Genomic DNA, 26,564 nt, shown 5'->3' with positions numbered 1-26,564 from the left:
CCTCATCAGTCAGTTTAAGTTCTGTTCATCTGAAAACAACAGCACACAAACAAACCAAAGTCTCATTTTAGTCACCTGTTTCACAGATGTGTCCCGTAAAAAATGCTGTCAGACTACTTTTATTATGTGAATGTTAAATATGAAAAATGTGAAATACAAAAGTCTGAATTACAAAATGGAAATGTTTTTCTTCAAACTTTTTCACAGCTGTCAGAGGGAAAATAATAATGATGATTAAAAAAGTTAGTATTTATCACAGTAATTGATTTAAATAATAAAGGCTTAAACAAACAAACAAAAAAAACTTCCTCAACCCATGTTTGTCATTTCTGATCACAGTGATTTGGAGTCTTAATACACAGCAGGTTGAATAAGTTTTTATCGTGTCACCATTTTGCTATCTGGTAAAAATTCCATTTCAGTTGCACTTTATGTTTTGTATGTATGTTTTTTTTTTTTTTTTTTTTGGGGGGGGGTAAAAATGTAAAAATAGCACCTGATATGCACAGCAGAACATTCATATCTTTGTAATTGTACATTTTATGATAAAAGCACCAACGTTTGCACAGATACTGTTTGATATATATTTTTTTAAATTCTCAATGTAATTGTGCTTGGAAATGGACTTGTTTTTGCCAGATGTAAGTCCTTTTCCCATCTACAAAATAAGTTCCTTGTCAGCTGATGTCCTCAAAGTTTGTCAGAAAGTTTTATGCACATTCAAAACTTTGAGGGGAGTTCAGACGGAGATCTTTCCTGCTGCCTGGACATTTGTTTGCCATTTTGAGCGTGAGAGTGAGCAACACGCAGCACCTCTGGATGAGAACAGACAAAACTGACTTCACATGTTGACTGTCAGTGACAGTCTGGATGTTCTGCTGTTTTCAATGAGAGGCTGATGGGAAAATTATGCCTGTTTTATCTTAACGAGGTGGGAAAAGTGGGCAGCAACAAATGGACTATTTGACTACAGAGTCACTTGGAATTAAACAGGTAAGAACTTTTGAAGATATCCACCCTCAGAGGGCTTTGATCTATTTTATTTGTCATACCCAGTGATATGTGTGAAATGTAACACCATACATTACAGTGCAGGCAGCAAACAGCATTTTGTTAATAATTGTCAACCTTGTTTAGGCACCAGGTCTGAGCAGTTTGAAAAAATAAATGGCCGAGCTTTTAATCAAGGAAAGACGGTACAAGTTTTCCTTGAATTGGCGAGTGTCAGTGCTGAACTTCATTTTGTACCTCTATTCCTGGGCACATCCAGACTGCTCTGTCTGGTATATGCGAGGTTTTTTTTGTGAAAATACAATGAGCGAAAATCCGTTATACAAAATCTGTTCTATACGGTGTTTAGTACATGGAAAACAATACAAAACATTTATTGCTTTTGTCTGGTGTGTGCAAGTATCCAGTTAATACAGTGTCAGTTTTTACTGCATGTTTGTATTCACCTTATTCAGGAAGTCAGGGTGGGCGGCTCCATTTTGTCAAACAACTTCCGGTTTGTCACTGCTTCTATTGATTAGCTACGTGGGAACACAGTACGATAGAAGTGCCCGAACATGAGCAGCATTAATTGTTCAGTTTGTGGGTGCCACAATAACTGGAAAAAGAGGAAACTATCACTTTCAGATCGATGTTTTGAACATTGAAAGCAGAGATCTGAGTGCTGTGGTCCAGCATTTAACTTGTTTCTCCTCCACTGAAAGACGAGGATCTCCGGTGCTGGATAAAGGCGCTGAATTTGAAAAATCCACCCAAACGTCCTGATGTCTGTTCTTTATATTTTATGAAGGAAAAAACCCACACCACTGGATCTTTACCCAGAGAAATGGTTTGACTATAACGCTCCGTAGAAGAAGCCACGGCAGGTGCTAGTGAGATAAACGGGTAAGCTGTGTTTGTAGCGTTAGCTGCTCTCTTATTTACTCATTTTCTGGCGTTTGATACAACCAAACACTGCATACGTATATTAACGTTACGTAATCTTGGCATTATGGTGATACTACTTGTCGGGTAGTATATTTAACTTGATTGTGCTTTTATATGAGCTTCAGCAGCACCGTGCAGCACGGAGCTCGTAGTTCCTCACAGCCAAACCGCCTGCGCCAAGTGACAACACAAAGTAGTTAAAAATAATTGAGGGCCACTTTTTCATGTCATCTTCCCGCTCTGTTCTGACCCGTGGGTGAGCCAGAGTCGATCCCTTTGAGCTTTTCAAAAAGGTTTTTGTTTCTACCCACGTAATATCTTCCATTGTTCTATACTGAAAACACCGCTCAGCGGAAGTCCTAAGACAAAACGGAAATGCCGCTGTTGTAAAAGTGGGCAGGGCTGAATAAGGTGAATATATATATACACACACGCACATACATGTGTGTATATCAAACAATCCTGTCCCTATCATGATATTGTCCTTAAAGGTCACGTCGCATGTGTTTTAATGTCCCAGTTAGCAACAAAATATCAAAGTACTCATGGTTGTAAGTCTCCCTGCGCACATGCGCTCATATTTCCTCTCCCGAAGCAAGGAAACAGGTGCATTTCCAGAAAACGTCTCACTCTGCAATTCACAGCATTTCTCTGCGTGTGATGTAGTTAATAGTGAAACAGAAACATCCCAGACACAGACAGACAGGGCAAAATTAATGCGGTTCTGTCCGATAACGAAGCTTCTGAGCTTTTCTTTGACAACAGTGGTTTGGATTTGCAGAGGAGATGACACACTTCACCCTGAAACATTTAACTTTTTCAGAGTCTGTTGGATTTTGGAACTTAACGTGTCGTGACGATGCTGTTTGTGTCGCAGCTGCTGGTTTACTGCTGCGGACGTGCCTGGACATGCAGATGTATGTCTCGTATTGTAACAACTCAGAAGACGCTATTTTCAGGAGCTAACGGACTCTAATGTGCCACGATCCTGACAGAAGTTGAGTTGAAGGTAGAGCTGCGATCGGACATTGTGCGCACATGATCAGAGCCTGAGAGCGAGTGGACATGGACATTATTCTCTGGCCGAGTGGAACTTGAAAATGATCTCTGGCTGTGGATCCGTGTGGACGAGTGGACTGTTCCATGGCTGGCGATCGCAATTGCAATTACGTGTGTGAGACGCGTGCGTGGGAGCTTGTTTTTGTTGAGGACTAATTTGGAAATCTTTACACTGGGTGAGTGGAATGTTATTTTTTTTTCATCATTTGCTTTGTGTTCATTTCAATGGAGCTTTCAATGAAAGTACTTTTTTTACTTTGACAGTGTGTGTGTGTGTATGTGCATGTGCAGAGCAGCTGTTTTAACCCCAATTTAGATGGACGTCTGGCTGAATTTGAACAATATATAATCAGTATTAAGCTTGTAGATGCTCTCAAATGTCATAAATCTGTCAATTTCTATAAGGAACTTTTTAAAAGAGAATTAATGTTGAATAGTCCCTTAATAAAAGTAATAATTGACATGCAGGTTAAAATGGCTGTTACGCTGTTTTAACCCACGTCAGCTGTTTAATGGACGTGGAATGTCTCCGTGATGACACACACACATATATATATATATATTAGATTTTTCACAGTTATATCAACACTTATTAGCATTTTTTAGCAGGCTACGTTTATGACTAACTGCTGCTGGTGCACAAAACCTTCTCAGAGCTTCTCCTTTTACCGGCGCTGCACCACAATGAACAGTTATCACTTAAATACAAGTCGTCAGAACACGACATCACACTTGTGTAAACTCGAATTGATCTGTGTCTCAGCTCATTGAAGCGCACGCTGGGACGCTTCTAGTAAGTACGTCACCTGTCGGAAACACTCGAGTACTCACGAGTACTTTGTTTTTTTCGGAAGTCTGCGTAGCTGTTTGCTGTGAATGCCGTATACTTTGAAACCGGTCACAAGTGCACAAAGTAACCCTGGTGGATCATCGGATGGTCGCAGACAGCCTAAATCTAAATGGTTCTGATTTCAGTGCGACACGTCCTTTAAGGCCCATTGGTGCTGATACTGATGTCTGGATTCCATAATGTGAAAGAGATGAGAGTCTATAATTTTAAAAAGTGTCCTTTCTGGTTTTTGCAGAAACATGTGTGCTTTAGAACATCCAAAGTGCCCCCTGGTAATCAACAATACAAAACTCAACTTGAAGGTGTTTTAGCTACAAGACTTCAGCAGTTCAATCTTGAATAAAGGTGTGAGGTCAATGTGCATGTTTTCTGTGACGTGATTGGTGGACAGTGGCATTGAGATTTCTGCTGGAGAGTTATCTGCTGCCTGCTGGTCCTCATGGCTTCTACATCAGACACAGGTTCTCGCACTCCTCCTGTGTCTCAAAGCGGTTTCCATTTCCACCGCAGCCGCCGTACCAGAAGCGATAACATTCGCTCTTCTCTGTGTCAAAAAACCACTTCACGGTGTAGTTTTGACACCCACCGGAGTCCTGGCTCAGGAAACAGGCTTCTGGTTGGACACACAGACATTAGTCTTAGGAAAAACACGCAACTTATTATAAACACCACGCAGATGATGCCAATGCAAAGATGACCTTCAAGAAGTCCTTGAGCGCAGTTAACATCTAAATGGAGGACTTTCCAGAGTTCTCGACCTTAAAGAGAAACTAAAAGATTCCGTTGTCTTTTCAGATGTTACCTTTGTTAAATCCTGGTGTACTGGACAGTCCAAATCCAGATCTGTGCTGTTTGCATCAGTCACAAGACTAATGAAACTAGCCATTCTATAGAATAGTCACTTGCTAACTTGAAAACAAATCTGCTGATTTTGAGGTCATCCATGAGCCATATTTTAGTTTGTGATGGAAAATTATCTCAACACATTTACAAAGAGTAGAAAAAGGAAGTCTGAGACCAAATGGAGCCTGTTTATGCGCTGTTAGCATTGGAAAGAGCAAAGTATTGACTAGAGCCTAACTGATATATTGATTGGTCAACAATATTAGTATCAGGGTTATTTTTTGCCAATAAGAAAAGTTTTATTTTAAAGAATAAACAATACAGAACACCACTTTGGCAGTTGGAAATAGTGTCATTACAAAGTCTGTCCAGCAGAGGGTGCTTCAAAGGCATTGTTTACAATGCTGTCAAGTATAGCTAGAACTCCATCACCCCTTGGTCACATTAGCTACAAGAGACTAGACTGGGAAAAAGTGACCACCTGCCATTCATTTTCAATCAGAGTGTCTGATCAGCTAGGTGGGGCCAAAACAACGTGTCAAGTCATTTCCACACTTTCATGACCTGTACAGGAACCCTGTTGTGTCTGTGTGCTGTTGAAGCCAATGAGTGGATTATTTAACCCAGAAACTGTGGAAGCATTAATGGAATTGCTTAACTTACCTTTATCTTCAGAAACATGAACCTAAAAGTGAAAGTGTACTGATACGCATTTGTTATGAATCACCGTCCCTGTATGAGATCAGTCCGCTTTCAAGTTCAGACAGAAAACGTCACCAACTTACGACAAAACTTGGCCTTTTTTTTAAAATTAGTGTAAAATAGTCACACTGCTTACAATGATTTAAAATCTGTACAGAGTGAGGTTACACAAAATGCTATTTGTGCAAAAATAATAATAATAATAAAAAACTTAAATGAACAAAATTTTGAACGCAGCCTGGCTTCACATGTCGTATGACATAAAAACAAACAAAACACAATGTGCAAGAGATGGAATCCAATTTCTAAACATTTAATGAAAAAAGAAAGTTGACATTTACACTTTGTCTCAGCGTTGGTGACAGACAGCAACTCTCATGCTGCACTGATTAAAGATAGCGTGCAAAAAACAAATTTGGACCCAACCATGATGTCTAACCACAAATATGAACCGAACTGTGACTTCTGTGTACTGTGACACCCCTATTATCTACGTATATACATAAAGGGCTACATCTGTCTGTCTGTCCGGGATAAACTCCCAAAATATAATATGTAGCCATAAAAACTATATATATTCTGAATCCTTGTGACATGGGGAACAAACTGGTACCATTTTTTTAATAGTTGAACTGAAAATTACCCCCAAAATAGTGGGTATGACCAGGCAGATTCAAATTTCCAGCCATGTATACAGTATGTGTTGGCCATCTGTTTATTTAATCCCTTTCTACAGCACACTCAGCAAAACAACAACATACTTAGGCTGAGGCTGTGGGTATGACCAGGCAGATTCAAATTTCCAGCACTGTATATGTGTTGGCCATCTCTGTTTATTTAATCCCTTCCTTCAGCTACTTTATGTTCTCAAATGTTAAGCACCTGACTGTCCTGTACAACCCAGTTTGCCTTCCTGTCTGAATACATTCATTTTATGTTTGTAAAATTGCAATGTAAAAACAGTGAAATACACCACTACCTCAGTTTTGATTCATTGATATTTACATTTACTGTTACCTATCTGGGCAGCACAGTGGCTTAGTGGTTAGCACTGTTGCCTCACAGGTCATGGGTTCAATTCCCACCTGTGGCCTTTCTGTGTGGAGTTTGCATGTTCTCCCCGTGTTTGTGTGGGTTTCCTCCAGGTGCTCCGGTTTCCTCCAACATCTAAAGACATGCAGGTTAGGTGGATTGGAATCTTTAAATTGTCCGTAGGTGTGCGAGTGGGTGTGAGTGTGTTTGTTTGTCTGTTCGTGGCCCTGTGACAGACTGGCGTCCTATCCTGGATGTACCCTGCCTCGCGCTCTATGACTGCTGGGATAGGTTCCAGTCCCCCTGCGACCCTCAATTAAGAGGTTGAAGATGTGTGTGTGTGTGTGTGTTACCTACTTTTTGTGTGTAATTTTATTATAAATTTGATTGCAAAACAAAGTCTGCATGAAGGACTTCAAATGTGTTCGTCTTTTAACCAAGTTTTTCCACTTAGTTTGGGGAGTCCACCTCTTATAGTTCTGCTGACAAACTTTAGCCCATTAAATATTAGATTTATAAGACATCGGCATTACAAAAACAAATGTTGGGCAATTGTTTTGATTAAAATGATTAGCATTTGGCTTATGTCTAAAACAGGTTAACCTGGGCAGGGCCGGGTACCCCAGCTAGTATACTGTATATATTACATTTCTATTACTTTATTATTATTATTATTACTTACACCGTGGTTTCAATCCTATGTATGTCCGGTACATATGGCGTTGTCAATAAAGCTGACTTTGACTTTTGGCTTTGGTTAAGATTCTATTTGATCAATTTTAGTGCCTATTATTAAAAGGCAAAGTTGGCAAAATCAATAGCCTGGATAAATACTAGCCTATACCTCTGGCCAGTATTTTATCTTGGTCTTGGAGAGGATTATACTGAACAGGCTGGAAGAGTTTGTGTTGTGCTGCCTTAGGTCTTGCTCTGCTCTCCTTCCCCTCCCTTTCTGTTTTCTCCAGGCATTGCATCACGGAGTGGATTAACACACCTGTCATCAATTAACCCACCTGCTTATAAGCCCGGGTTCTGTCAGTCCACCGTCGGGAGAAACTCAGTGTTCATTCCGTGGTACCTGGCCTCCCCAATCAGTGTGATAGTTCCTTACATGCTGTTTTTGTCTCCTTACTCTGGTTTTGACCAGTCTCTGTTTTTGTGTTTTCCTCAGTGTTCCTGCATCCAGTCAGCTCCATGTGCGGCCACCTGGTCCCGGTTCTCTGCCACTTCAGTCATTCTGGTCCAGTCGGTGTCTCCTTCCTCCAGTGTCTCATTGCACATTTTCAAAACCTGTAATAACGTCTGTACAGTAAATTGTTATCCTGCTTTCCACCACAGCTCCCAGCATTTTTGGGCCTCATTTGGTTCAGTTTTGCTTGATCGTAACAGGAGTTTCTGGCTGCATCATGGACCCAGTGGGAGCAGATTAACTCCACAAAGTCTTCAGCTTGCAGGGGACTTTTCTTGATCACCAGCAACAACAAATCTAGACCCTCACGACCAATAACAATCACTATCTGTTCAGGTATCGCAACTGTGCAACAACTCTCCACACTCACAAACCAGCTGTCCCAGATCACCTCCGCACCAGCACCACCAACATCTGCACCACCAGCCTTGCCACAAGTTACTCACGAACCACTCATTTGTCATCTGGAACCATTTTCCAGGACTGTTGATACCTGTGCCTCATTTCTGCTCCAGTGCTCATTAGTTTTCTCACAATGTCCATCTCATTACACCACAGATCAGAACAAGATTGCCGACATCATCAGTTTGCTCTGGAGGGACGCGACAGCATGGGTAAAGGCAGTTCTGGGGCTTAGACTCACCAGTTTTGGACACCTATTCCACATTCATTCAGCAGTTCTTCAATCATCTGATGCACGGGCAGATGACCTCCAAATGGCTGTTGTCTCTCCCCATGGGAGAATTGCAGCATTGCAGAGTATTCAGTCGAGCTCTGGGTTCTGGCAGCAGAGGCCAACTGAAGCTCTGTGGCACTGCGAGGTGTCTTTGTTAACGGTTTAGCCAAAGAATTGAAAGATGAACTGGCTGTCCGGTATGAACATGAGTCACTAGACAAGATGATTGATCTTGCTATTAAAATTGATAACCGGTTGAGGGAGAGACAGTGGGAAAAAAGCCGAAGTGTTGTGTGGGCCGCCAGAAGAGGAGGTACTGCTGGCCCACCACCAGAGGGCGCCCTGCCCGAAGTGCGGGCTTCTGGCACGAGAGGGCGCTGCCGCCACGCAGGAGCCACCAGAGTGACAGCTGTCACTCATCACCCTTACCAGCTGTCACTCATCACCACTCATCATCATCATCAACCATCCCATAAAAGCCAGACAACATCTCCACCTCACTGCCGAGATATCGTCTACCTATAGGTAAACTCTCAGCCGTTGTTGTTCTGTTAAAGAAAACACGTAATTCTCTGAGTTGTTGCAGGAGTTCCTGAGGAGCCTACTGATAGCGGGACGCTAAGTTTGGGGAAACATGACGAGTGACGCACGTCAAACTAAGTAGCCCTCAGTCTCTTACTGTGTTGAAGGTGGAGGTGTCGTGCCCACCTGGAGAGAAATATTTCTGTGTGCTGACTGTTTACTGGGTGTGTCTTCACACACTCACCTCAAGCTGTTTTCTCTGTATCCTGCCAGCAGTACCAGATCCGGCAGCTGAAGACGGTGGCCACCTGGGGACTCAGGACTTGGCGTCTCCGGTGTGTTTCCAGATCCGGTGGCAGTGGAAATCGTGTGGGGTCTGGCTCTTCTCTGGACGGTGCTCTCCTAAGTGTGAGTTCCACTGCACTTCTTTGTCCTTCCTGGGGTTTATAATCTCCTCCAACTCCATCGCCCCTGATCCGGCCAAGGTTGCGGCGGTTAGAGATTGGCCCCAACCTGCAAGCTGTAGGAAACTGCAACAGTTCCTCGGCTTTGGAAATTTCTACAGGAGGTTCATTAAGGGCTATAGTCAGGTAGTTAGCCCCCTGACAGCCCTGACCTCCTCCAAAGTCCCCTTCACTTGGTCGGATCGGTGCGAAGCCGCGTTTAGGGAGTTGAAACGTCAGTTTTCGACTGCACCAGTCCTGGTGCAGCCCGATCCTAGCCGCCAGTTTGTGGTTGAAGTGGACGCCTCCAACTCAGGGATAGGAGCCGTGTTGTCCCAGAGCGGAGAGTCCGACAAGGTTCTCCACCCATGTGCCTACTTTTCACGCAGGTTGACCCCGGCGGAATGGAACTATGACGTGGGCAATCGGGAACTCCTCGCGGTGAAAGAGGCTCTTGAGGAGTGGAGACATTTGTTGGAGGGAGCTGTGGCACCATTTACGGTTTTCACGGACCATTGGAACCTGGAGTACATCAGAACCGCCAAGCGGCTGAACCCCAGGCAAGCCCGCTGGTCACTATTCTTTGGGCGTTTTGACTTCCGGATCACCTATCGCCTCGGGACCAAGAACCAACGATCTGACGCCCTGTCCCGGGTTCACAAAGAGGAGGTCAAGCCCGAGCTGCCGGATCCACCGGAGCCCATTATTCCCGAGTCCGCTATCGTGGCCACCCTCACCTGGGACGTAGAGAAGACCGTCTGGGAGGCCCTGGCATGGAGCCTGGACCCGGGAAACGGCCCAAAGAACCGTCTCTATGTCCCACCAGAAGCCAGACCAGCTGTCCTGGACTTCTGTCACGGTTCCAAGCTCTTCTGTCATCCAGGGGTGCGAAGAACCGTGGCAGTGGTCCGGCAGTGCTTCTGGTGGGCGTCCATGGAGGCCGATGTCCGGGAATATATCCAGGCCTGTACCACCTGCGCCAGGGGCAAGGCGGACCATTCTAAGACTCAAGGACTTCTGCAATCACCCCTGGTCCCACATCGGCCTGGATTTTGTCACAGGCCTCCCGCCGTCCCAGGGCATGACGACCATCTTTACGATAGTGGACCGATTCTCCAAGGCGGCCCACTTCGTGGCCCTCCCGAAGCTCCCAACGGCCCAGGAGACAGCAGACCTCCTGGTCCACCACGTCGTACGTCTGCATGGGATACCAACGGACATTGTCTCAGATCGTGGTCCCCAGTTCTCCTCTCAAGTCTGGAGGAGTTTCTGCAGAGAACTGGGGGCCTCCGTGAGCCTCTCGTCCGGGTATCACGCACAGACGAACGGACAGGCAGAACGGGCCAACCAGGAGTTGGAGCAGGCCCTACGCTGACATGACAGGGAGACAGACACCCTCTCTACTTTTAAGATTAGGCTTAAAACTTTCCTTTTTGCTAAAGCTTATAGTTAGGGCTGGATCAGGTGACCCTAAACCATCCCTTAGTTATGCTGCTATAGACGTAGACTGCTGGGGGGTTCCCATGATGCACTGTTTCTTTCTCTTTTTGCTCTGTATGCACCACTCTGCATTTAATCATTAGTGATCGATCTCTGCTCCCCTCCACAGCATGTCTTTTTCCTGGTTCTCTCCCTCAGCCCCAACCAGTCCCAGCAGAAGACTGCCCCTCCCTGAGCCTGGTTCTGCTGGAGGTTTCTTCCTGTTAAAAGGGAGTTTTTCCTTCCCACTGTAGCCAAGTGCTTGCTCACAGGGGGTCGTTTTGACCGTTGGGGTTTTACATAATTATTGTATGGCCTTGCCTTACAATATAAAGCGCCTTGGGGCAACTGTTTGTTGTGATTTGGCGCTATATAAAAAAATTGATTGATTGATTGATTGACATCCGCGCACCCGATGGCCTGGAGTGAACATCTGGCCTGGATCGAGTACACGCATAATAGTCAGGTATCCTCCGCCACCGGCCTCTCCCTGTTTGAGGTGTGTTTGGGGTACCAGCCCCCATTGTTCCCCGTGGTGGAGGGAGAGGTCGGTGTGCCCTCGGTCCAGGCCCACCTGCGACGTTGCCGTCGGGTGTGGCGCACCGCCCGTTCTGCCTTGCTGAAGGCCCGGACGAGGGCTAAAGCCCATGCAGACCGCCGGCGTTCCCCGGCCCCTGCATATCAGCCCGGGCAGGAGGTGTGGTTGTCAACAAAGGACATCCCCCTACAAGTGGACTCCTCCAAGTTGAAGGAATGGTTCATCGGTCCCTTCAAAATCGTCAAAGTCCTCAGTCCGGCCGCAGTGAAGCTCCAACTCCCAGCTTCACTGCGGATCCACCCGGTTTTTCACGTGTCCAGGATCAAACCACGCCACACCTCACCCCTCTGTGCTCCCGGACCAGTGCCACCTCCTGCCCGGATCATCGACGGGGAGCCGGCTTGGACTGTGCGCCGGCTCCTGGACGTCCGTCGGAAGGGCCAGGGGTTCCAGTACTTGGTGGACTGGGAGGGGTATGGCCCTGAGGAATGCTCCTGGGTGAAGAGGAGCTTCATCCTGGACCCGGCCCTCCTGGCTGACTTCTACACTTGACACCCCGACAAGCCGGGTCGGGGCATCCGGTTGAGGGGCAAATTGTTTTTTTTTTTTTACTTTAACTTTTGATGCTCTGTGTGCTTCTTACCCTGTGTGCCGCTATACAATGCTGCTGGAACCTCAATTTCTCTGAGGGAGTCTTCCTAAGGGATTAATAAAGTTCTACCTAATCTATTCTAATCAAATCTATTAAATCCCTTTGGCTGCTCCCTGTTTTGAACTTGGGGTCACCACAGCAAATCCAAGGTGGATCTGCATGTTGAATTGGCACAGGTTTTATGCTGGAGGCTCTAATCTAATCTAATCTATGTAGCTCGACAGGGCCAAATCATCCCCAGAGGAAAGACAATGCAGGATCTGGGTGAGGGAGTGTATTTATTGTAGTACCAGGGGTCACATTCTGTGTGATTGTCCCGTTCGGCCAAAAGCCAACGCTTGCCCGTCGGTCCTGGGCTACGGGTGAGCCAAATCAAAAATTTGGTGCGCACCCAAATCCCGGCCGTCATACTTTATCAACATCACTCTGTTTCGGTTCCTGCACTCATTGATTCTGGGGTGGAGGGTTAATTTTCTTGAAACAAGGGTGATGTCAGAGGCACACATACCGATAGTTGAGCTCAGCACCCCACAGCAGTCCAATCAATCAATCAATCAATCAACATTTATTTATAAAGCGCTTTACAGCACCAACTGATGTCCAAAGCACTTAACATTAAAAACACAAATTCACAAAAATAAAACACATATAGAATAAAATTTCAAAACAGCACGTAAAAACAGAACGTCACCTCCCCACTAGGTGTTAAAAAACAGTTTAAATAAATAAGTCTTTAGATTTAAAAAGTACTAGGTCAGGAATAGTACGTAATTCAAGAGGTAGCTCATTCCACAGTCTACCACGAAAGCATGATCACCCCAGCATTTGTATCTTGACCTCAGAACATCTATGTAAAGCTGTAGGTGCGCAAAGTTAACATTTCAGACAAGTAGGGAGGTGCGAGGCCATAAATAGCTTTAAAAAGAAACATTAAAATTTTAAAATCAATTCTAAAACGAACTGGAAGCCAGTGGAGTGAGTACAGGACGGGCGTAATATGCTCCCATCTAAAAGTGTTTGTTAAAAGACGAGCAGCAGCATTCTGCACCAACTGGAGATGTGCAAGAGAAGACTGATTAATGTCAGAATGAAGTGCATTACAATAATCAAGTCTGGAGCTGATGAAAGCATAAATGGTCATCTCAAGATCACGTCTAATGAGGAAGTGTTTTATTTTAGCCAAAAGACGAAGCTGGAAAAAACTTGCTTTGACTACAGAGTTTATCTGTTGATCGAACCTCAAACAGCTGTCAAATATCACTCCCAAATTCTTGACAGCTGGTTTTACATAATTAGCCAGAGCACCAAAATTTGGTGTTACCATATTTGCTATGCCAGAGCGCTCAACATTACAGTTCTGATCAGCGTTCTGTCTGACTGATGAAACCTTGTCAATAAAAAAACTGAAGAACTCCTCACAGGTTGTGGTTGTAGCGTCCATCAAAACAGAGGTGTGTGGATTTACAACTGAGTTTATAGTCTGAAATAACACACTGGGACGATGACAACTGCTAGAAATAATATGAGACAGATATTGTGCTTTTGCCTCCTTCACAGCCTTCTGATAGTCAGATAGTCTGATAGTTAGACTGTCCCTCAGAAAACCCAGAGACACCTGTAGTTTGTCCTTTTTCCATTTTCTCTCTGCCTGTCTGCAGCGTTGCCTGAGGGCACGGGTTGTGGCATTTAACCAGGGGTCAGATTTTGATTTCCTGGATTTGCAGCACATTGGTGCAACAGAGTCCAAAATTACTGTGCATGTGGAGTGGAAAGAAGAGAGGATGTTATCTGGGAGAAATGGAGAAACCAGTCCATTAATGGCATAAAACTGAGAGTCCATGAAGGCAGCAGCAAAGTACCCCGCTGTCGAGGAGGTGACCAAACGGCAGCGAGAGACAGAAACAAGTGGCTTACCGGCAGATGGAGGAGCAGTAAATAAAAAATAACAGGAAAGTGATCTGAAATAGCAATGTCTGATATGTCCTTAAGTGAAACTGAGAGCCCATAAGAAACAACCAGGTCCAAAGTGTTTCCAAGATTATGTGTTGGTCCATCCACAACTTGTGTTAGATCAAAAGAATTCAGAAGGCTTTTGGGATAAAATCTGCCAGAAACTCAGAAAACTCCATCCATCCATTTTCTTCCGCTTTATCCAGAGTTGGGTCACGGGGGCAGCAGCTCAAGCAAAGCTGCCCAGACCTCCCGATCCACACACACCTCCCCCAGCTCCTCCGGGGGAACCCCAAGGCGTTCCCAAGCCAGCCGAGAGACGTAGTCCCTCCAGCGTGTCCTGGGTCTTCCCCCGGCCTCCTCCCGATGGGACATGCCTGGAACACCTCTCCAGCAAGACGTCCAGGGAGCATCTGGAAAAGATGCCCGAGCCACCTCAACTGGCTCCTTTTGATGTGGAGGAGCAGCGGCTCAACTCCGAGCTCCTCACCCTATCTCTAAGGGAGCGCCCAGCCACCCTGCAGAGGAAACATCTCGGCTGCTTGTACTCGCGATCAGAAGCGCGATGACCAGTAAAAAAATCAAGGACCGAGACGTCACCCGGTATGGCACAGCCGAGGCCCCACCCTGGAGCCAGGCCTGAGGTTGGGGCTCGTGCGTGAGCACCTGGTGGTCAGGCCTTAGCCCATGGGGTTAGGTTTAGCCCGAAAGAGCGACGTGGGCCCACCCTCCTGTGGGTTCACCACCTGCAGAGGGGGCCGTGGGGGTCAGGTGCAGAGAGGACTGGGTGGCGGTCGAGGGCGGGTGGCCCGGCGGCCCAGTCCACGCTCACAGCCCCTGGCTGTTGGGACGTGGAATGTCACCTCAGAAAACTCCTGAATTAAATTTTGGTGGACGGTAAAACAACAGCACAGAGCACAGGACAGTCAAACTCCATCACAAACAACTGAAGTTCAAAAGTGGAGTAAACATTAGCAGATAAAAATCAGCATTTAAAGCTATCTTTAAAAATCATGGCCACACCACCGCCACAGCCTGATGCTCGCGGGGAACTGAAAAACAAGCAGTCTGAGGGGAGGAGCTCAGAAAAGGCGCTATTTTCACCTGGTTTCAGCCAGGTCTCTGTTAACAGGAGAACATCCAGAGTATGACTGGAGAAAAAGTAATTCAAAATGAAAGTCTTACTTGTGAGTGACCTTGTGTTGACGAGCGCCAGACGGACTGAGCGCACGTCAGTCTGCTGGGAGACACGACTGAGCGGGCACAGATTCTCCTGCAAGCAACCACGACTGCAGCTCCTCACAGGACGCCGACGCGGAAGTGGAGACCTGGCACCCCGGACAACCCGCCGGAGCCACCGATAGCTAAAAGCCAGGGAATGCTGCATGTTGTAGCCGTCATATGGTGTGAAGAATCCACCCATGAAATGCCCTGGAGCATGTTTGCAGAAAGCAGCCAGGCACACTCTGAGCTGAACACAGACACCTCCTCTCTTCACGCGTCCCCTGCGGAGCAGACGCCGAGGAAACACGACAAGCGGCCGGCACAGAAAGTCCAGTACAAACGCTAAGACAGGTGGTGGGGGTAGCAGCGTCCCTGGCTGTCCACCAGAGCCAAAAACAGCTACATTCTCCAGCGAAGCCCAAACGCCGATAAGAGTCTGACGATCATACACCAGGAGCGGTGACACATTCCATACAACAAAATGCAAAAGCAATAAAAACGACAACAAAAGAAGTGAGTGCCGACGGCAGGCCACACACAATGGCACCATCTTGGTTCCGTTGTCCACACCTTGATGGCACCAAAGTTCCAGTCATCACACACCAAACGGAACCCGTCACATTAGTAATGACCAGGGAATCACCAGGAGACTGTTCATTTTTTGTTTGTCCTGTTTTCTGTGGGAGTTGGGGCACTCATGGTTCACACTCCACAAACTGGATTTTGATTGGCTGCCCAGTACAATCACAGGGTGGAGCAAAGCCTGCAACCGCAAGTGTCTGCGGATCCTCCATGCCCCCTATTGCTAGTGCCAAAGATTATGTAATTTCACCCCCGGATCTCACCAACATCCCCAACTGTTATCATGATTTAGGAGAGGTATTTAGTAAGGATCACGCCCTGTCAGTTCCACCGCATAGACCGTATGAGTGCTCCATTGATTTCCTTTCGGGTGCGTCTCTCCCTACAATCTGTTGCATCCAGAGAGGGAATTGATGGAGCAGTACATCAAGGACTCTCTGGCTGCAGGCCTTATACATCCCTCACCCTTGCCTCTGAGGCAGGCTTCTTCTTTGTAACCAAGAAGGACTGGATTCTACACCCATGCTTTGATTTTCAAAGGTTGAATGCCATCACGGTCCGCCATTGGTACCCGCTTCTCCTCCTTGAATCAGCATTCAACCTCTGCATGGGGCAGCAGTATTTATTAAATTAGTGTTCCACAACGCCTATCACCCCGTCCGAGTCAAGGAGGATGATGAGTGAAAGATGATGTTCAACACTCCATTCAGTCATTTTTAATATTTGGTTATGCCCTTTGGTCTGACCACTGCTCCCGCCACATTTCAAGCCCATATGTACAATCGGTACAACTGGTTCCAGCATCTGCTGGAGAATCGATTGTTTCTTAAAGCAGAAAAATGTGATTTTCACTTTGACACCATTAAACCACACCCTGCCAAAGTTAGAGCAGTTAATCAATGCCCCCCATCTACCTCTGTCAAAAAACTCCAACAGTTCCTCGGCTTTTCCAACTTCTACCACCACTTCATATGAAAGTCACAGCCCCTCTCACTAGGCTCACTTCACCCAAGTCACCCTTCACATGGTCCTCTGCCGCTGAATATGCCTTCCAAACTCCACACCGTTTCTTCTCAGCTTCCATCCTTATCCATCTGGACCAGGACCGCCAGCTCGTCGTGGAGGTCAATGCCCTCGACATAGGGGCCACCCAGTCCCAAAAGGCTTAACGTCCGACAGGCCAGGTGGTCACTATTCTGTGGTAGGTTCAGTTTTACCATTATGTACCATCCAGGCTCCAATCCATTAAACTGGATGCTCTCTCTCATCAATTCACCCCCACAGATCAACAATCACCACCGGGCTAGATCCTGCCCACTAATCTGGTAGTGGGCAACCTCAGCTGGGATATTGAAAGAGTCATCCAGGAGACTTAACGCCAGCATCCAGATCCCAGAGAGGGACCTTCCGGACAACTATTCGTTCCAATAGCCATTCGATCTGAGGTTCTTCAGTTCTGTAATTCATCCAAAATCTCATGCCACCCTGAAACCCGTAGAACACTGTACCTGGAATCTCACCACTTTTGGTGGCCCACCATCCAGAGAAATGGGAGGGACTTTGTCTAAGCCTGTACAATCTGTGCCAGGGACAGCCCGTCGCACCAGCTGCTAGCCGATCTTCTCCGACCTCTGCCCACACGAGTTGCCTCTGGACTCACATCTGTCTGGGCTTCATCACCAGAATTCTGCCATCCAACCGTCGCACTGTCATCCTTATCATTGTGGACTGTTTCTCCAAGGCAGCATATTTTGTGGCCATGCCAAAACTACCATCCACCCAGGAAACTGACGATCTCCTAGTCTACCATGTTTTCCACCTGCATGGCATTCCCTTGGACACTGTGCTGGACCGAAGACCCCAGTTCACCTTGCAAGTTTGAAAGACCTTCTGTGCTGCACTCGGGGCCTCGGTCAGTCTCTCATCCGGTTCCATGCCCAGATCAATGGCCAGGCAAAATGGGCTGGTCTTCAGCTGTTACTAAGGGTGAGCTCTCAATATGCCTCAGAATTTGACATTAAATATGCTGCAAAGAAGAGTAACATTATGACTGCAGGAAGCAAGGAGGACTGGCATTTCAACAGGAACAGGAAAACTGGCAAATTGGCATTTTCTGTTTTCTCTCTGTCTGGTTCTCTCCTTAAAATATGTAAAAAAGTAAGTCCCTTCGGCTGCTCCCTTGTTTGCACTCGGGGTCGCCACAGCAAATCCAAGGTGGATCTGAATGTTGAATTGGCACAAGTTTTATGCCGGATGCCCTTCCTGACACAACTCCACATTACATGGAGAAATGTGCCAGGGGTGGGATTTGAACCCGGAACCTTCTGCACTGAAACCAAGCACATTAACCACTTGGCCACCACCCCTGCTTCTCCTTAAAATATGTGACAAGGTTAAATATTTAGGACATTATATAAGTGATGACCTGTCTGATGATAAGGACATTTACAGACAGGACTGTGTGATGTATGCACAAGTTCATACGCTGAATCACAAATTTAGTATGTGCTCATCATCTGTGAAGACCAGACTTTATAAAGCTTTTTGCACCCCAATGTATACCCCCCACTTATGACAGCACTACATGAAAAGCATTATGCAAAAACGTAATGTGGCATAAGAAGACGACATGAGATTCGTACATGGAGCCGTGTGAGGCAGATGTTTGTCAGTGCCGGTGCTCCCACCTGTCCTACTGCACTCAGGAATCTCATGTATGTTGACTATCGAATCGTGCAACAGCAGAAATGCAACACTAGTGAACCTGCAGCGAGTGCATTCAGCTTCACCTCCACACTGTGGAACCATTGGAATTTTAATCTGTATGTAAATATTTCAACAGTTTGCTGTTGTGGATTTCTGACTGTTTTTGTTGTGTTTATGTGTCTGTCTCTACTGTGCTATGGACCGTCTTTTGTATCCTAAGCAAAATATTGCCATAAGTTCACACACACACACACACACACACACACACACACACACACACACACACACACACACACACACACACACACACACACACACACACACACACACACACACACAAAATATAAATGCAACAATTTTGTTTTGCTCCCATTTTTCATGAGCTGAACTCAAAGATGTAAAACATTTTCAATATATACAAAAGACCCATTTCTCTAATATTGTTGACAAATCTGTCTAAATGTGTGTTAGTGAGCACTTCTCCTTTGCTGAGATAATCCACCCCACCTCACAGGTGTGACATATCAAGATGCTGATTAGACAGCATGATTATTGCACAGGTGTGCCTTAGGCTGGCCACAATAAAAGGCCACTCGGAAATGTGACTCATGTTTCCTCCATTTTGTTGTGATACTGCAATGACAATCAAGAAATCCTGATTCTGAAACCATAATGATTAGAAATCAATATATTGTAAATTATAACAAAGATGTGGCTGCAAGGAAACCAATTCTGGAATCTCCTCCTGTAATAATTTTTTACTATTTTGTCTTCAAGCCACTTAAAACAAAGTTAAGGTTTTGTAAATGTTTTGACATCATTTTTCAAATAAACACTAAAATAGTTTTTAGGGATCAATGACGTGGACACTCTGTGGTCTTTACCTTTGGACAGGAGGTTGTTGTGCTGCTTCAGATCTGTAGAGACAACACAGTTAGCAACAAGCTAACATTTGTTAAATAAGAAATGTGTCAAGAGAAATCCGCATTTCTAAAAATATGACTTTGGAAAAAAACCCACAACAACAAAACATCTTAATTTTCTCATTTCATTTGTATGATTTGATGAACAGCTGTCAGACTATGATAGTAGTAACTATAGGGCCAAAACACTGACAATGTTTAATGTGTAATATACAGTGGTGGGCACAGATAACCAAAAAAATAACTTCGATAACAGATAATCAGATAACTGAAAAGTTATCTTTGATAAAGATAAAACAATAAACCACCCAAAAATGTATTGGAAGTTACAGATAACCGATAAATTCCAGCATTGTCTCTGGTACATTTGCAACTACTAATAAACTGAATTTGAGTTTTAACTATGATCGCTTCAGGTAGCATCAAAAGTGACAACAGACCCAAACAATGAGCCCACACTTCTGTCTTTGAACATCTTGCCCCCTGAAGCTCGTTTACTACACAACTTCCAGCACAGACGCAAGCTGAGATCACCCACAATGCCCAACACTCTGGTCAGGCAGAGGTCTTGGAAAATAAAGCAGTGCTGACTTATGGTTTTGATTTATAAATAACATTAATACCGATAGAGTAACTCCATTAATGTCAATTCTGTCATTTGTACAAAGTTAAATATAACATATATCTTTTAATGTTGAATAATGCACTAATTCTGAGGTTTTGTAACAAACACAGACAGATCACAAAGGATTCTAGGTAAAATGTGCCTTTGGTTCAGTCATTCATTATGTAAACCAACATGTTAATGTGACGTGTGTTGTGTGTTGGTGTTTACAGATAAATGTGCTTTTGTAAAATATTCCATTTTTTTATTTGTAAAAACAGGCATTTTTACAGAGCCCTGGAAGTATCATCGCAAAATGTTTTGCATGTGGAGAGATTGTGTGCACGTCTGATGATGTGCGCACATTTTATGATGTTGTGCGCACGTTTTATTATATTGTAAAACATGCACTCAATATTGTCTTGACACATAAATGTTGGCTATTTGCCCTATTGACGTTTCAAATCCTGCAAAACCCCGGAGAGGTCGCAGCGCTGCGAGATCTCAGTAACATTGAGAACTGCATTAAGACGCTCTGATAATGCGGCACTTTAACCGCTGCACACAGACAACACCATTAACATCGCAACATAAAACTATTTTTATATTGTGCCTAAAACTCTCATGAATATATTCTCTGGGTTTATAGACGTTGTTATTGTGTTTATTCAAAACATGTAAACATGTGAGAATCACAGTCTGTCTCTCTGTTATTTTCAGTGGGAGCTGCTGTGAGCTACACTCGCTTCCTGATCATGTCGTTCTGGGGGAAAGTGAAGTTTGCTCTTTAACGTCTTGATTATTGTTCTTTACAACACTGTTTGTTCTCTTTGTTTGAGACTAATATATATGTCTGAAATTCGGTTTGCGTTTATTAAATTCCACGCAGATTAAACGTGACAGACACGGATTATTTGTTTTAACAAGTTTTCAGGGTATCATGCAGGAGTCTCTTATTAACGTGATGAAAAGCATAAAAAATTACATTTTTGTAGTATAATATTAATTTACAACTGTTAGCGTGTTGATTCTCTATATTGTTTGAGTGAAGCGACTCTCTGGCACGCAAGGGATTATGGGATACGTCAATAGGGCGAATGAACACTACTGGCCAGTAGATGGCAGTAGAGACCTTGAAAACTTGCCAAAACAAAATTCCAGATAATCCGTGTCTGCTCACATTTAAGATGCGTGGAATTTAATAAACACAGACACAATAACAATGTCTATAAACCCAGAGACTATATTCATGAGAGTTTTAGGCACTAGAGTTTAATGCTGTTGTCTGTAGAGCCAGATAAGAGTGTTTCAAATGCATTTCTCATGTCGTGAACGTACTGAGATTACCCTATCCTACCCATAATGCACTGCTGGGCACAGCATATATCCACACGAAAACCTTAAAAATTAGCGCATTACTTTAAAACATATATCTGATATTTTCACTTTATAAAACTTCAGACATGACATTAATTTAAATAACTTGTCCGACATTAGTTTGGTTAAAATCTGAACCATAAGTTAAAATGTATGCCTCTGGATGACTTGGGTGATATTCTTACTCTGGATGGCATTACCCTGACCTCTAGTAATACTGTGAGAAATCTTGGAGTCATTTTTGATCAGGATATGTCATTCAATGCGCATATTAAACAAATATGTAGGACTGCTTTTTTGCATTTGCACAATATCTCAAAAATTAGAAAGGTCTTGCCTCAGAGTGATGCTGAAAAACTAATTCATGCATTTATTTCCTCTAGGCTGGACTATTGTAATTCATTATTATCAGGTTGTCGTAAAAGTTCCCTGAAAAGCCTTCAGTTAATTCAAAATGCTGCAGCTAGAGTGCTGACAGGGACTAGAAGGAGAGAGCATATCTCACCCTTATTGGCCTCTCTTCATTGGCTTCCTGTTAATTCTAGAATAGAATTTAAAATTCTTCTTCTTACTTATAAGGTTTTGAATAATCAGGTCCCATCTTATCTTAGGGACCTCATAGTACCATATCACCCCAATAGAGCGCTTCGCTCTCAGACTGCAGGCTTACTTGCAGTTCCTAGGGTTTGTAAGAGTAGAATGGGAGGCAGAGCCTTCAGCTTTCAGGCTCCTCTCCTGTGGAACCAGCTCCCAATTCGGATCAGGGAGACAGACACCCTCTCTACTTTTAGGATTAGGCTTAAAACTTTCCTTTTTGCTAAAGCTTATAGTTAGGGCTGGATCAGGTGACCCTGAACCATCCCTTAGTTATGCTGCTATAGACTTAGACTGCTGGGGGGTTCCCATGATGCACTGTGTTTCTTTATCTTTTTGCTCTGTATGCACCACTGCATTTAATCATTAGCGATTGATCTCTGCTCCCCTCCACAGCATGTCTTTTTCCTGGTTCTCTCCCTCAGCCCCAACCAGTCCCAGCAGAAGACTGCCCCTCCCTGAGCCTGGTTCTGCTGGAGGTTTCTTCCTGTTAAAAGGGAGTTTTTCCTTCCCACTGTCGCCAAGTGCTTGCTCACAGGGGGTCGTTTTGACCGTTAGGGTTTTTCCGTAATTACTGTATGGCTTTGCCTTACAATATAAAGCACCTTGGGGCAACTGTTTGTTGTGATTTGGCGCTATATAAATAAAATTGATTTGATTTTGCCCGCATATCAGTACGGGGTTAAAAAAGAGAGTTTTTTTTTGGGACCAGTTCTCCTTTGCCTGTGTAGCGGCTGCACTCTGCATTGTGTTGTTATGACTCCTTCCATTCGCTCCCCTCGGGACGCGAACTCACGTGCTCTGGCATGGGAGTCGGACTCTCTAACCAGAAGGCTAAAACCCAGGGCTCTGGCCTTGTGACCAGAGAATGCTTTTGAGCTGTTGGGAGTGAGGTTTACTAACTACATCTGCACAGCAACACCTGCTGACCTCCGTTACACCTGCAGAGGATAGAGGGGTTTCTTCTTAAAGCAGCTCTTCTTTGTTTTGCAGAGGGTAGAACTACATATCAGCTACGAAACATTTCATAGGTAGGTGCTCAACTGATTTTAAGTCTTATAAATATTTGTAGCTGTTCAGCTTTATTCACCACGTTATCGGTCTAAAAATTATCGGACAAAAATTTATTGCAAGATAATTAGTCCGATAATGGTTTTTAAAGTTATCTAATGAAAACATTATCTTCGATAATTATCGGTTATCGGATTATCGGAACTGTGCCTACCACTGGTAATATATAATATTTATGTTTAAAAGTTGTGTTCATAGCAGGTTGCCTGCAGAGATCCAGGCTCCACCCCATGACCACACCCCCATCAACTGCAACCAATCAGGTTTCAATAGTGTGTGAAATGCCACAACCTGTCCACAGGTTTGAAAGGCCTTTGTAGTTAAAAAATATATAAAAATCACCAACATGTAACTATACTCAACAAAAATATAAATGCAACACTTTTGGTTTTGCTCCCATTTTGTATGAGATGAACTCAAAGATCTAAAACTTTTTCCACATACACAATATCACCATTTCCCTCAAATATTGTTCACAAACCAGTCTAAATCTGTGATAGTGAGCACTTCTTTGCTGAGATAATCCATCCCACCTCACAGGTGTGCCATATCAAGATGCTGATTAGACACCATGATTAGTGCACAGGTGTGCCTTAGACTGCCCACAATAAAAGGCCACTCTGAAAGGTGCAGTTTTGTTTTATTGGGGGGGGGGGGGGGGATACCAGTCAGTATCTGGTGTGACCACCATTTGCCTCATGCAGTGCAACACATCTCCTTCGCATCATCCGTGAAGAGAACACCTCTCCAACATGCCAAACGCCAGCGAATGTGAGCATTTGCCCACTCAAGTCGGTTACGATGACGAACTGGAGTCAGGTCGAGACCCCAATGAGGACGACGAGCATGCAGATGAGCTTCCCTGTGACGGTTTCTGACAGTTTGTGCAAAAATTCTTTGGTTATGCAAACCGATTGTTTCAGCAGCTGTCCGAGTGGCTGGTCTCAGACGATCTTGGAGGTGAACATGCTGGATGTGGAGGTCCTGGGCTGGTGTGGTTACACGTGGTCTGCGGTTGTGAGGCTGGTTGGATGTACTGCCAAATTCTCTGAAACGCCTTTGGAGACGGCTTATGGTAGAGATATGAACATTCAATACACGAGCAACAGCTCTGGTTGACATTCCTGCTGTCAGCATGCCAATTGCACGCTCCCTCAAATCTTGCGACATCTGTGGCATTGTGCTGTGTGATAAAACTGCACCTTTCAGAGTGGCCTTTTATTGTGGGCAGTCTAAGGCACACCTGTGCACTAATCATGGTGTCGAATCAGCATCTTGATATGGCACACCTGTGAGATGGGATGGATTATCTCAGCAAAGGAGAAGTGCTCACTATCACAGATTTAGACTGGTTTGTGAACAATATTTGAGAGAAATGGTGATATTGTGTATGTGGAAAAAGTTTTAGATCTTTGAGTTCATCTCATACAAAATGGGAGCAAAACCAAAAGTGTTGCGTTTATATTTTTGTTGAGTGTATTTATCATGGAAACACCATAAATTATTGTTGTGTTTTAGAGAATGACTTAATTTTACTGCACAGAAAACATGTTTTTTAGTTCTACTTACTAGTAGCCGCGATTGTTTCCACTGAGGTGCAGGACTTGCAGGTGCAAAGAAAAATATGATCACAAACTGTTTTAACAATTTCTGTATTTTGGTTGGATTTTTTGTTATTGTTTTTGTTTTCTTGTTTGTTTTATCACAGGATTTTTGACACTGTAGAAGTTTGACATTTAGATTGAGATTAGTGCCACCTAGTGGTCATACACTGCATAACAAAGACCTGAAACGTTAACAGGAAAACATGAAGATGTTAATTAGAAACATGTTAATGTTGAGGACTTACGATAGGCGCCACATGTCTGCAAACATTCATTTTCCGTGTTAAAGCGGTTAGCGTTGCCACCACAGCCGCCGTACCAGAAGGGCGAGCATGCACCGACGGCTTTGTCAAAGAACCACTGCAGGACAAAGTCCGTACACAGGACGCCCGAATCAGCACCAGAGTGGCACCGGGCTGGAAGCAGAACACACACACACACACACACACACACACACACACACACACACACACACACACACACACACACACACACACACACAAGTGTGTCAGCTGTGTGTGACCAACTGTAGCTGAACTGTGTGTTCAGCTACTCACACACAAAAGCTGTGTGCTTGGCAGGTTAGTGGCGACCACTGGCGTGCTATGCTCGCCGCACACATGCCTACAACCGCTGCTAATACCAGCGACTGCCTACAAGTTTGATATAATGCATCTTCTGCTGCTTCCTCATAAATCTTTTATCAGATGATCTGTTTTCTTCCATTTTATCATGGACTTGGAGTTTCGGAACAACCTGGTGCTTCTTAGCCTGTCCCGCAGAGAGTGTACGTGTTGAGACTTCGTGGCATGTTAGCGGACACTGTGCGATGGGAGGCGTTCCGAGGAAAGTAAAGCCGCTCACCATACGCAGCCATATTAATAATTCAAAGTTCTACTCGTATGTAGCCATGTTACGGTTAAGGAGGTGTAGCTGCTCCCGTAATGTAGTTTAGGAATCTTTCTGTCAACAGCAAATACATGTACAACTACGTAGCCTCATAATCATGTGACCTACAGTATACTGACCAATGAGCGAGACACTACATGCAAATAAAATTTCATTATGCAAATTACTTGTACGTACGGACGGCCAAGGCTCATATTTTACCAGACGTATGGAATGCTGTTACCCAGCAAGACTACTGTGACATTCCATGAACAATGGTCTGAAAAACACAGACAACTTGAAGCACTGTATATTTCATACATAATGGAAAAAATAATGACAGCTTTTTAGAGTACCATATTTTCTGAACAATGAGTCACTCTGGAGTACAAGTCACACATTTTTTCTGGGTGTGTAACTCACTTGGTAACACTGAATTTCCACGTTTAACAAGTCAAGTTTAACAATGGACAGGAACGCAATGGAAGCTGTGTCAAAGAGAATGCAGTACCAAGAGGTGACACTCAATACAATGTCCATAGTAACAGATGGCTCCGCTCTGCCACCGCCACGCTGGACTGTTTTAAACATGTCAGACCTACACAGTCTGTGGTCAGACTCACACAATCCATGGTCAGACCCTGACAGTCCATGATTAGATCTGCACAGTCCGTGGTCAGACCCTGACAGTCCGTGGTCAGACCCACACACTCCGTGGTCAGACCCTGACAGTCCATGATTAGATCTGCACAGTCCGTAACAGACCCACACAATCCGTGGTCAGACCCTGACAGTCCATGATTAGATCTGCACAGTCCATGGTCAGACCCACACAATCCGTGGTCAGACCCTGACAGTCCATGATTAGATCTGCACAGTCTGTGGTCAGACCCTCACAGTCCATGATTAGATCTGCACAGTAGTACATTTATCAGGTGTGAAAGTTCTGACCTGGTTTTTCCCAAACGTCCCACCTGTGAGTGAATCCAACAATAATTTGTCACATTTATTGATTCGCTGCCTCACCAGCAGTTTGGACTCCTGATGTGGAGACTGTAGCAAATTGCTGTTGGGTTTCTGTGAATTTAATCTGAGATGAAGTATTGAGAGTTGGCACC

The 26,564-nt window shown here is 44.6% G+C and overlaps 1 protein-coding gene across 1 annotated transcript in view; it reads right to left on the bottom strand.

Annotated features, from left to right (window-relative positions):
- Positions 1-3,571: 3,571 nt before the first annotated feature.
- LOC117513538 (collagen alpha-6(VI) chain-like) overlaps positions 3,572-26,564 on the bottom strand; it is a 276,666-nt gene continuing 253,673 nt past the window's right edge. The window contains 3 exon segments of the mRNA XM_034173701.1: positions 3,572-4,460; positions 19,270-19,302; positions 24,804-24,974. Coding sequence (XP_034029592.1) covers positions 4,294-4,460; positions 19,270-19,302; positions 24,804-24,974 — 371 coding nt within the window. The 3' untranslated portion in view covers positions 3,572-4,293.

The sequence above is a fragment of the Thalassophryne amazonica genome, chromosome 7 (genome assembly GCF_902500255.1).
Source record: "Thalassophryne amazonica chromosome 7, fThaAma1.1, whole genome shotgun sequence".
In the NCBI taxonomy this organism is placed as follows: domain Eukaryota; kingdom Metazoa; phylum Chordata; class Actinopteri; order Batrachoidiformes; family Batrachoididae; genus Thalassophryne; species Thalassophryne amazonica.
This window is presented reverse-complemented; position numbering and strand designations above follow the sequence as displayed.